We start from the raw sequence: 13,178 nt of genomic DNA, 5'->3' as shown, positions 1-13,178 counted from the left end.
GTATGTATTCTTTAACTTCCAACCTTTTTCTTATAAAGAATGCATAGCCTCCTTTTTAAACATATAATCTGAGAATCTGTCATAACCAGAGACTCTCTGGTTCTCTCTGTTCTTTCTCATTCACTTTAATGGTTACTCTTAGCATTTTAAAATATACACTTCACTTAAATCACAGAGTTAATATACATCTCTACCCTCTTATCAGATAAGGACCTTAGAGTCATTTAATACAGTAACCTTTCCATTTTACATGTTTTTGTTGCCTAGTATTTTCTTTTTATTCTTTTAACCCCCAAATTAGACATTTTAATTGCTATTGTTTCCAGTCAGTGCTTATTTGGATTCACTCACATGCTTGTTTGGGTTCACCACTCCTTTCTGCATCTCTGTCTATCCTTCTTCCCAAAATATATCATTTAGAAAAAGTTTATTTAAGATAACTCTGAAGTCTCTTGGTTTTTGTTTATTAAAAAATGAGTTTATTGGCCGGGCGCGGTGGCTCAAGCCTGTAATCCCAGCACTTTGGGAGGCCGAAACAGGCGGATCACGAGGTCAGGAGATCGAGACCATCCTGGCTAACATGGTGAAACCCCGTCTCTACTAAAAATACAAAAAACTAGCTGGGTGAGGCGGCGGGCGCCTGTAGTCCCAGCTACTCGGGAGGCTGAGGCAGGAGAATGGCGTAAACCCAGGAGGCGGAGCTTGCAGTGAGCTGAGATCCGGCCACCGCACTCCAGCCTGGGTGACAGAGCAAGACTCCGTCTCAAAAAAAAAAAAAAAAAAGAGTTTATTTTGCTTTTATTCATGATTGATGATTTGACTTGATTGACAGTTATTTTTTCCCAGATGTTTGAATATCATATTCCATTGTCTTTGAGCTTCTGTTATTGTCATTAAAATGTCTACTACCATTTGTGTGTGTGTGTAGGGTATCTTCTTTTCCTTCCTCTGGTTGCCTTTAGGATTGTAAGATTTCTTTTTGAAGTCCTTCAGATTTACTATGATATGTTTAGGTGTGAAACTATCTTATTTTATTAATTTGAAACACACATTTTCCATATTCCAACAACTCTGAAATCTAGATATGTCTTACAATCTATAGCATGCTTAAATCAGTGTTATACAGGCTACAGCAATTTCATTGCTTAAATGTATGTGGACTTGGTTAAAGCTATTTATACTATTGTCATTTCAGTTGTTGGTACTATATGTTTTGAGTTTTGTCACTGTTCAAAATGCATTTTAAAATATTACACCATGATTTGGCATTGAAATGAAACATTCTATTCAAAAAGCTATGGAAATAGAGCAGCAAAGACATTAAGTTTAATATTAATGAGAAAAATTATTTTTCATTGGAAGAATGGCCCCGATTCTACCTTCTCTTGCTAATTAACAATCAAATACTTTAAAAGGAAGATAACCATGTATTGTTGAAGCTGTATTACATTTGTTACTGAGATAGATTCAGAGAGATTGCCTATCATGTATCAAGCAGCGCAACTGAAGGCAGAATAAATTGAGGAAACCCCTTGGAATAGATGAAAGAAATTTCAAAATAACAAGAAGCTGTGTGAACAATTCATGTTGGTGCTTTCCTTATCTTACAAAATCAAAACATATAGAATGGGTATCAGTATTTGGAAGAAAATCCCATAGACAATAATGGAAGACACTTTTAGGATATACTGCATCATCAATGTTCTTAATGGCATAGAAGACAATATTGTGTGAAAAGCATGGACATTATTAGTTGAAAAGTGATTGAGAAGTTTAAATCCAAATATGAAGACTTTTCCGCTGTACTTTATTGAGGGATAATTTAGGTACAATAAAATACACAATCAACTGTACAGTTCAATAACTTCTATTTAATCTGAGTAATTGCATGTGACTGTCACTCAGATCAAAATATAAAATATTTCTATCACCTCAAAAAGTTCCCTTGTGCCTCTTTCTAGTCAGTACCCTCCCCTGCCCCACAGATATTCTGACTTCTATCCCTGTGGATTAATTTTGCCTGTTTTTGAACAGCACATATATAAAGATTATGTACTCTTTTGTATATTCAACATGTCTTAATATTCATCCATGTTGTTGTGCATAACAGTAGTTTAAAAAATTACTGAGCTGTATTCCATTGTAGAAATATCATACAATTTGCTTATTCATTTTTCTGTTCACAGACACATTGGTTATTTCCAATTTTTGATTCTTACAAATAAAGCTGCTGTGGATATTCTTGCACTTTTAAACAATTATTTATTTATTTAGAGGTAGGTTCTCATTATGTTGCCCAGGCTCGTTTTGAACTCCTGGGCTCAACTGATCCTCCTGCCTTAGTCTCCCAAAGTGCTGGAATTACAGGCATGAGTCATAAATTTAGGTGGGTGTCTAAATTTATTTGAAATTACCAGTTTTATGAAGTGATTATACCATTTTATACTCCCAGTAGCAATAGAGAGTTCTCATTGCTCAATATCCTTGCCAAAGTTTGTCAGTCTTTATAATTTTAGCAATTCTATGATTCTCATTGTTCTTTTAATTTGCATTTTCTTTATAACTAATGATGCTGTACATCTTTTCAAGCTTCTTTTCATCTTTTATGAAGTATCAGTTCAAATTTGTTACCTGTTTGAAAAAATTAGGTTATCTTTTTATCATTCTAGATTCAGGTCCTTTGTTTGAGATATATACGTGTAGAGAGAGAGTGTGTATTTTCTCCATGGCTTGCCTTTTTACTCTCTTAACAGTGTTTTTGATGTAGAAACTTCTAATTTTAGTGAAGCTCAGTTTATCAATTTATTGTTTTTAGTTGTTTTTATCTTTTGTGTCCAGTCTGAGAAATCTTTGCCTATCCCAATATCATGACTATGTTCATCTACATTTTCCTCCAGAAGGTTTATAGTTTTACCTTTCTATTTAGGTATGTGATTCATTTTTATTTTCATTTGTTTGTTTATTTATTTGAGACAGAATTTCACTCTGTTGCCCAGGTTGGAGTGCAGTGACTCGAACATAGCACACTGCAGCCTTGACCACCTGGGCTGAAGCAATCCTCCCACCTCAGCCTTCCATGTAGCTGGGACTACAGGCACAGGCCACCACACCTGGCTAATTTTTTAACTTTTTGTAGAGTTAAAAAGTTGTCATGTTGCCTAGGCTGGTCTCGAACACCTGGGCTCAAGTGATCCTCCCATCTTGGCCTCTTACAGTGGCAGAGTTTACAGGCATGAACCACCATGCCCAGCCTGTAATTCATTTTTGATTAAGTTTGTGTATGCTGTGAGGTAGGGGATTATAGTTCATTTTTCCCACATAGGAATATCTATTTTCTTCATTACCTTTTATTTAAGAAAACTTGCTTTCCCCACTGAATTAAATTGTTGTTGTCTTTGCTGAAATCTAGTACTAATCAAATGGATCTTTTTTCTGGACCCTCTATTCTGTTCCATCTATTTGTCTACTTACTATATACCAGATCCAATCACATCTTTAGGCTCCACTTTTAGTTCTAGTTCTTTTGCCCTTTCTACCACATCTATATAGTAAGTGGAGATATTTTAGAAGTTCAACTTTATTTTGTGTAACTTACTTCTTATGTATGCATAAAAATGATATTCAGTAAAAAAAAATCTGGTTAAGTAAATCTAAAAGAGTTTTTTTCAGTAATAAATACAAATTTTAAGTGATATATTATTCTACTATAAGTTAATTATATTTTCCCCAAGTGCTGAATAAAATAGTTGTAAGATAATGTTAGATTTAATAAAATGTGGTAATTTTATTAGCATACCTAATATTTGTGTTTCCTAAATCTGCAGATTTGTAACATTTATTTATTTATTTATTTTCTTTTATTTATTCTTTTTGAAACAGAGTTTCACTCTTGTTGCCTGTGCTGGAGTACAAGGGTGTGATCTTGGCTCACTGCAAGCTCCACCTCCCGGGTTCAAGCCATTCTCCTGCCTCAGCCTCCTGAGTAGCTGGGATTACAGATGTGCACCACCATGCCCGGCTAATTTTGTATTTTTAGTAGAAATGGGGTTTCACCATGTTGGTCAGGCTGGTCTCGAACTCCTGATCTCAAATGATCCACCTGCCTCAGCCTCCCAAAGTGTTGGGATTACAGGCATGAGCCCCCCGCACCTGGCACATATCTTTCATTTATTATGGGAACATTCTGAGTCTTTATATTTTCAAATATTGCACTTCCATTTTCTCTCGTTCTACTTCTTAAACACCTACTAGATATAGTATGGACTTTTTCATTCTATTCTTTGTTTCCTAATCTCTCTATAATTTTCATCATTCTTATTTTTCTCTGCTTCATTTTTCTTATCACTTATCTGGTTCTACCTTTGAATTCACTGACTTTATCCTCAAGTTGTCTAATTTGATTTTTAGTCCATCTATTGAGTTTTTAAAAATGATCATAGTTTTTTCTTTGTAGAAGTTCTACATGAATTTTTTTCATAAATGCCCAGATTTATTTATTTCTAATGTAGGCATACCTTAGAGATACTATGGGTTCGGTTCCAGACCACCACAATAAAGCAAATGTAGGAATAAAGTGAGTTATATGAAGTTTTTAGTTTCCCAGTGCATATAAAAGTTATGTTTACTCTATACTGTAGTCTATTAAATGTGCTATAGCATTATGTCTTTAAAAACAATGTACATACCTTAATTCAAAAATACTTTAGTACTAAAAAGTACTAATGATCATCTGATCTTTCAGCAAGTTGTAATCTTTTTGCGGTGGAGGGAGGGTCTTGCCATGATGTTAATGGCTGCTGACAGATCAAGGTGGTGGTTGCTGAAGGTTGGGATGACTGTGGCGTAAAAATCAGACAACAGTGAAGTTTGCCTCATTGACCCTTCTTTTCATGAAAGATTTCTCTGTAGCATGAGATACTGTCTGATAGCATTTTACTTACAGTAAGACTTCTTTTGGAATTGAAATCCATCCTCTCAAACTCTGCTGGTGCTTTATCAACTAAGTTAATGTGATATTCTAAATTGTTTGTTGTCATTTCAGCAATGTTCATAGCATCTTTTCACTAGGAACAGTTTCCATCTTAAGAAACGATTTTCTTTCCTCATCCATAAGAAGTCACTCTTCATCTATTCAAGTTTGGTCATGAGATTGCAGCGATTCAGTCACATCTTTAGGCTCCACTTTCCGTTCTAGTTCTTTTGCCCGTTCTACCACATCTGCAGTTCCTTCCTCCACTGAAGTCTTGAACCCCTCAAAGTCATCCATGAGGGTTGGGATCAACTTCTTCCAAACTCCTGTTAATGTTGATATTTTAACCTCCTCCCATGAATCATGAATGTTCTTAATGGCATCTAGAATGGTCAATTCTTTCTGGAAAGTTTTCAATCTACTTTGCCCGGATCCAGTAGAGGAATCATTATTTAAGGCAGCTAAAGCATTATGAAATGTATATCTTAAATAATAATCCTTGAAAGTTGATATTACTCCTTGCTCCATGGACTGCAGAATGGATGTTGTGTTAGCAAGTATGAAAACAATATTAATTTCCTTGTATATCTCCATCAGGGCTCTTGGGTGACCAGGTGCTTTGTTAATGAGCAGTAATATTTTGAAAGGAAAATTTTTTCCTGAACAGATCTCAGTGGTGGGCTTAAAATATTCAGTAAACCATGCTGCAGACAGAAATACTGTCATCAGCATACAACTTTGTTATTCTGTTTATAGAGCACAAACACAGTAGATTTAGCACATTTCTTAAGGGCCATGGTATTTTTGCAATGGCAGAGGATCATTGGCTTCATCTTAATGTCAACAACTTTGTTAGCTCCTAACGAGAGAGTCAGCATGTCTTTTGAAGCTTTGAAGTTAGTTACTGACTTCGCCTCTCCATCTATGAAAGTCCTAGATGGCATCTTCTTCCAATAGAAGGTTGTTTCATCTATATTGAAAATCTGTTGTTTAGGGTAGCCACCTTCATCAGGTATCTTAGCTGGATCTTCTAGGTAACTTGCTGCAGCTTTGACATCAGCACTTGCTGCTACTTCACCTTGCCCTTTTATGTTATTGAGATGACTTCTGTCCTTAAACCTCATGAACCAACCATTGCTAGTTTCCAGCTTTTCTTCTGCAGCTTCCTCATTTCTCTCAGCCTTTTTAGAATTGTTGAGAGTTAAGGCCTTGTTCTGGATTAGGCTTTGGCTTAAGAGAATATTGTTGCTGGTTTGATCCTTCCAGAGCATTCAAACTTTCTTCCTGTTGTTTTTATTTATTAGTTGTGTGTTCCACTAGAGTAGCACTTTTGATTTTCTCCAAGAACTTTTCCTTTGCATTCACAACTTGGCTAACTGGCGAAAGAGGCCTGGTTTTCAGCCTATCTCAGCTTTCGACATGCCTTTCTCACTGAGCTTAACCATTTCTAGCTTTTGATTTAAAGTGAGAGACTTGGGACTCGTTTTATCACTTGAACACTTAAAGACCATTGTAGGGTTTATTAATTGGCCTAGTTTTAATATTGTTGTGCCTCAAGGCAAAGGTAGGCCCAAGGAGAGGGAGAGACATGGGGGAAGTGCCAGTGAGTGGAGCAGTCAGAAGACACATTTGGATTAAGTTTGCCACCTTCTATGGGCACAGTTTGTAGTGCCCCAAAACAATTACAATAGTAATATCATAGATCACTGATCATGGATAATCATAACTAATATAATAATAATAATAAAACTTGAAATATTGTGAGAACTACCAAAATGTGACATGTGAAGTGAGCACATGCTGTTGGAAAAATGGCACTGATAGACTTGGTTGATACAGGATTGCCACAAACCTTCAATGTGTAAAATTTTAAAAAAGCACAATATCTGCAAAGCATGATTAAACGAGGCATATATGTACCTTATTTTTTCTTGTTTTTCATTTCTTTGATTGCTCTTATAAATTTAAAAATAAATATTCCATAGTCTTTATCAAGTTACTATATTTTCTTAATTTTTTGGCATTTCCACATCTGTTGCCTGAAAGTTCTACTGACTGTTACTCATGGTAATTTTTTCTTTATAGTTTAGTAGTTTGGAATAGTCAGGATGTTGCAAAGCCTGAGTTGAATTCGTGTCTTTCCAGACAGTTTTGCCAGGAGTGTTAGGGTCATGAATGCCAGGTACCGTTTTTTATGAGGGGTCTTTTTAGATGATGTTTGTGATGTAAATTTGAACTGTAAATTCCAGTGAGGGAAAGCCTATGGTTATAAAATTGAAGCTTTTTGTTGATTTCCTCAAAGCTGTTAAATCTAGCTCTCCTAGATTATAAAGACTGGACATTTCCCTAATTAGTTAGCGTATCAGTACCTTCTTACTGGTCTGGTTTTAAGTTCCCTTTCAGTTTTTGCTCTGGGGTATTAAAACAGTGTGTAGAAGAAAATCAGACTGGAAGAGTAAGATGTAGCTGAATTGACTGATATCTATTGCTGTGTAATGGGTAGTAAACAAGAACAAAAACTGGATAAGCACATTAATGCCTTTGGATAACAGAGCCAAGTAATGGACTTTTTTCATTGGCATTTATATATATGATTAGAGTTTTCATATGATGGCTTGCAGCTATTAGTCCTCATATAATATGTGTCTGTGTCACAAAGTGATGGGTGAAGCACATAGTTATTTTGGATTTAATTTAATAAGTCTTCTTATAAAAAGGAATACTTTGTTGTTTTTTGTTTCCAAGCTTGTTTGATGCTTCGTGAATGGATCTGTTTACAGCTCTCAAAGTTAGAATAATTACCTCTGTATATTTTTACTCTAACTTGTTTCATATGAAAGCCTACATAGTAAAAATGAGGGTAGCTGTGATTTTATTATAGTCATCTTTGCCCTACATGGTGCATGTCAAAATCCTTATCTGTTCACCTTTCTTCTTCCTTATTCCTCTAGAGGAAGCTGCTCTAAAAATAGCTCCAGTGATAGATGTTCCCCACGTGGTCAGATTGCTGAATCATTTAATTCTTTTTTTTTTTTTTTTGAGATGGAGTCTTGCTCTGTCGCCCAGGCTGGAGTACAGAGGCGCGATCTCAACTAACTGCAACCTCCGCCTCCCGGGTTCAAACAATTCTCCCGTCTCAGCCTCCTGAGTAGCTGGGACTACAGGCACAAGCCACCGTGCCTGGCTAATTTTTTATTTTTAGTAGAGATGGGGTTTCACCATATTGGTCAGGTTGGTCTCGAAATCCTTACTTCAGGTGATTCACCTGCCTCAGCCTCCCAAAGTGCTGGGATTACAGATGTGAGCCACCACACCTGGCCATTTAGTTCTTTTGCGCAGTTTAGGGATATGGACAACAGTGCCTGAGCAGAGTAGGACAAGCATTTTTCTCAGAAAACAAGTCAGTATTCTTTTGAAAAATAAAGAATTATAATCCTCTCAGATAATCTTGTGGTAAATAATTTTGTCTATTTTTCAAAGGATTATATTTTCCAAGTACATGAAATAGTTTTTAATTTTACTTCAAACAAGTTTTGAATACTATTTTCAGTATTACGTTCTATTAAAAGTAATAAATTTAAGATAATGAAGAAATTAATAACAGATGAACTATAAATATTCCCCTACATGTAAACATTTTATTTCATTTTTTCCCTCTCATCTTAGGTATGTTAACATTCTGGCTGCTTTGTTATAGTTCTCTGATGCTGAAATAGTTACCTCCAGAAAAGAAATGTTAGGGGTGTTTAATGCTTGACAGTAAAATAAATACTTTTTCTTAAAGAGTTGAGAATTTGGCTTTCTTACATTATCCCTAACCCCCATTTCCACTTTCCCTGTCATTCCAAAATAATTTTTAGGTAAGCAGATTGAGTGCTGGCTCCTGCAGAGTACCACCAGAATGACTAGTTGATAAAGCAAAGGAGAATTTATTACTGGCGAGTAAAAGCACACTGCCTTGACATAGCCTTGGCTGTATCTTCAAAGGCAAAGACAGGAGATTTAGTTTGAAATTTCTTGGGGTTCTGGTTTAGGATAGGTCTTTCAGTGCAGGAGCTTAATGAAAATGGATACATTTATGATAGAACAGATTAGGATGGTTGACAAAGCAAGGTGAGGTTTTCAAAGTGAGTCTTGGACCATGATGTTAAGCTTTTGTTTTCCCTGAGATTAAGAACTGTCTCAATTTAGGGCTTAACTATCATTAATTAATGTCCAAACTCTTCAACAGAACCCTAAAATTCCTCTCTGTATGGGCAAAGACTTCAGGTGATCTATGTTTCATTTTTACCTCTTGGAGATACCCTTCTAGAGCCTCCTGTCCTCTGTCTAATGTGGCCTGCTTGCATTTAGCCCTGCTATACAGATTTCATCGTTGGATTTCTCTTTGCCTCTCCTGGATGACGAATTGTACTTCCTCGATCTTATATATATCCCATCTTTTGTTTACTCTCTCATATTAGAGGAGCCATCCCCTAGTAGTTTTTAATGAGTCTTTCTTCTGTAAATAATGTATACATAGATAATTGATATGGTAAATATGGTGTTTTCTTTTTGTTTATTATAATGCTAGAATTTCTTTACAAAAGTGTATCACAGAATTGCTAAAAATTTGGAGAAAATTAATGTTTTCTTACAGAAATGAAATTTGGAACAACAAAAAATGATTGTGGGTAATTATTTGCTTTTTAAAGTTCTGGAAAGCTATCTATGTAAGTGATTATGAGGATATACAGAATTGAATTATGTATTTTAATGTTTCAACTTGTGAATATTTTTATATTTTTGATAACTCTACTAGGCAATGACATTTAATGATTTTGAAAATTTGATAAAGACGTGGTAAAATTTTATCTCATAAACAAAGATTAAATAATTATATTATAATTTTATCAAACTTAAAAAATTTTTTCACAAATTATATCCTGATGGAATTTGAGTTTTATATTTTAATTGACAAAAGTTATGTCTTAGAAGGTGTTTATAATCTCTGAAGATGGCATGCTGGAGCTCAAAGGGACAAATGTATTTTTTAAATGAGATAAATGAGATGCCTTGATTCAAAGGATTTAAAATGTATTTTAGGCCGGGCGCGGTGGCTCAAGCCTGTAATCCCAGCACTTTGGGAGGCCGAGATGGGCGGATCACGAGGTCAGGAGATCGAGACCATCCTGGCTAACATGGTGAAACCCCGTCTCTACTAAAAATACAAAAAACTAGCCAGGCGAGATGGCGGGCGCCTGTTGTCCCAGCTGCTCCGGAGGCTGAGGCGGAGCTTGCAGTGAGCTGAGATCTGGCCACTGCACTCCAGCCCCGTCTCAAAAAAAAAAAAAAATGTATTTTAAAAAGCTGCTGCCTCTCCGTTTCTCCAGGTTGAGTGCCAGTAACAATGATTGTGCCTAGAAATATATCAGGTAGATTCCAGGAAGAATTTGGGAGAAGAGATTTCCCCAGGATTACAGAGAGAGTTTTCAGTCTGGCTGTGACTTCATGTTTCTAGAGACCAGATAGACGGTAGGCTGCCATTTCCTTTGGAAACTAGGGCCCTGGAGTGAAATGAGCCCTATACCACTAGTCTATCACTCCTCCTCCATTTGTGAGAATATCAGAGAGAATTAGCTGAAAGAGATGATTTTAAAAGTTTGCCAACATTTGAAGTATATCACCTACTGAGGGAAATTTGGCTGCCCTCCTGTTTCCGCAGACTTACTCCTTGGCCATGAAAAGCTCTAAAAATCATTATCTCACATCTGCAGAATAGGCTTTGTGGGAGTGGGCCTGAGAATGATAATGTCAAACGAATGGTATACATAGCCAGTGTTTTGATCATGGACTATTGTATTGATTTTACACTGTTTAGGGTCTAAAGGGTTGAGAGAAGTTTGGAGAATAGTACATAGGGAAGGTAGAAAAACAAGGCAGGTTCATTTTTCCTTTGCTCTCTGAAAAACCATTAAAAAGTGGTTCTGTCCTAATTCTATCACTTTTATATTTTCTTTTAATAACAAAAAAATACAGCATTTTGGGAAAAGCTAGGTTTGTCAATAATTTTAATGCACTTGCCTAAACTCTTACTCAGGTCTTAGAAATGGTAGTTTTCAAATGGAGGGAAGAAAAGGAGGGGGAGAAAGAGACAAAGATTTATGGAAACAGTAAAACAAGTTTTGATTTAGGTTTAAATATTGGTCACAATAACATGTCAAATGTGCTTATTTTTGTATTATTCAAATTAATATAACTGAGAATTACTGCAAATGATGCTGCCCTTGAAAAACATTTTATATGAGACATGGCAGTATGTAATACTTTAAGGAGCAGAGCACTGGAAGTCAGGATAACTGGAATCTTTCCCTGTCTCAGCCTGTAGGGACTGACTGTATGTACTCCTGGGCCACCTTCCCACCATACCCTTATTCTTCCCCTGCAATAACCTCAACTGGTCACTTTTCTAGGCGAATAATAAGGTTGTAGACTTGGTAATTACAAAGCTTCTGTAAGATTCTGTTACTCCGTTATATATAAATCTTTTCAGAAGTTTTATGTCTTTTCATGATTAGGTAGCTTTTACTTTATTTTTTGTTTTTGTTTTTAATAATTTGGTCCTAAACAATTCAATATTTGTTAAGGTTAACTGTATTTAAACAGCAGTGGTGTGTTTTTGGAGTGGTGTACATAAATATAACAGGGTAGATTTCCTATTGTAAGAACCTCTGATATGAGCTTAGATGAGAAATTGCCCTTACCGTGCCCTTCAGTGACACTTACCATGATTTGCTTTTAGTTTCTGGGGGAATCATTAGTGTATTGGTTCATTTGTAACTGATGGTTTATTTCCAACGTTTTCAGAATAGTGAGTGAAATAGCTTTAAAATTCTCACTATTGTTTAGAAGGCTAACTGTATAAATTTAAATGTTAAGGCTTTTGAATAGCTTCTTTTTAACAGTGATTTTTTAACAAATGTTTGATCATACTGTATTTGTGCTACAGTTGAAATGCTGAAGTAGCATTTTGGCGTCTTTCCCAAAAGCATGCTTAAAGAGGCTAGCGGCAGCATCTCTCTCTGTCTCCTCAGTGCTTTTTACCTTGCGAGTGGTGCAGCTTGTTCTGCGGATGTACTGAAACCCTCCCATTTAATCTGCAGTGGAGGAGAATGGAGCTCACTGACCATGGAGGAGAATGGAGCTCACTGACCAGTAGAAATCAGTGAGGTAGCAATGTTGCAGTAAATAGAAATGATTATGTATTTCAATAGCTTAGCAAGAAGGTATTTATAGTATTTTTTTCTTTCATCTGATTAATTTTTGCTTTCTGTTTTCTTCCAGAGAGATGTGGATAATTTGCCCTGCCTCCAACATCTCTTTCTCAGCTTCAACAATATATCTAGGTAAGTGGAAACTCTCAAGTTGTCATTTATTATAACTTGATTGTATGGACTCTAGCGCTTTAGATTAAGATTGGAAATACCTTGGAGAATTTTACTAGCATGGAAGATTTTAAATTAGAAAATGATAAGACAAAGTTCTTTGTAGAAAAGCAAAGCTCTTGTGTGTATTCTTGCCTGTAATACTAAGATGATGAAATTAATATAGCATGTGCTTTTGATTTAATTATGCTTTAGAGTTGTCCTTTTGTAAAACATGAGTACATGGAAATTTCAACATATATTTTGCTGTCCTTTGTTTGACATTCACAGCACTGGTCAGTTGAATTAGAATTTCTTTCATAAATTATCAGCTGCAATTTGTATAGCTACTAAGCAATTTTAATACAGCAGGCTATATTTGTCACTGAGCCACTTGCTAATTAGGCCAAACTGCCTTCTAGCTTAGTATCTCTACTTAAAATTAATGCTGCTAAGAGACAGTGGATTAGAATATAGAAATGTATACATTTAGTTTTCTAATGATTTGAAGCATATTATCCTTTATATTGTGATGATGTCTCATTAGAATTGGAGCTGAGACATACAGTAAGACTTTTCAATGCAAAAGGGCCCCTACTTTTTCTCTAATTCTTTCCTTCTCCTCCTTCCCAGGAGCCACTTAGTTTGAACTGGGCTTTTTAATGCCCCCCGTTCTTTAGTTTCACTTTAAGGCTGTTCTTTGAATCTGCTTTTATAAGAGGGTAAAAAACATATATAAAAAGATTTAGAGCGTATCTTTTTCTGAACTCCAGGTCTATGCTTCTGTATTAAAAACCAGTTTAATT

At 35.7% G+C, this 13,178-nt stretch overlaps 1 protein-coding gene across 5 annotated transcripts in view; it reads left to right on the top strand.

Moving 5' to 3' along the window:
• LRRC49 (leucine rich repeat containing 49) overlaps positions 1–13,178 on the top strand; it is a 157,681-nt gene that overhangs the window by 32,908 nt on the left and 111,595 nt on the right. For all 5 annotated transcript variants that reach the window (XM_010363664.2, XM_030929760.1, XM_030929759.1 and 2 more), the window contains one exon: positions 12,293–12,354. In XM_010363664.2, the coding sequence (XP_010361966.1) occupies positions 12,293–12,354 (62 nt within the window). The remainder of the gene's footprint in view (positions 1–12,292; positions 12,355–13,178) is intronic.

This window comes from Rhinopithecus roxellana, chromosome 5 (genome assembly GCF_007565055.1).
Source record: "Rhinopithecus roxellana isolate Shanxi Qingling chromosome 5, ASM756505v1, whole genome shotgun sequence".
Classification (NCBI taxonomy): Eukaryota; Metazoa; Chordata; class Mammalia; order Primates; family Cercopithecidae; genus Rhinopithecus; species Rhinopithecus roxellana.
This window is presented reverse-complemented; position numbering and strand designations above follow the sequence as displayed.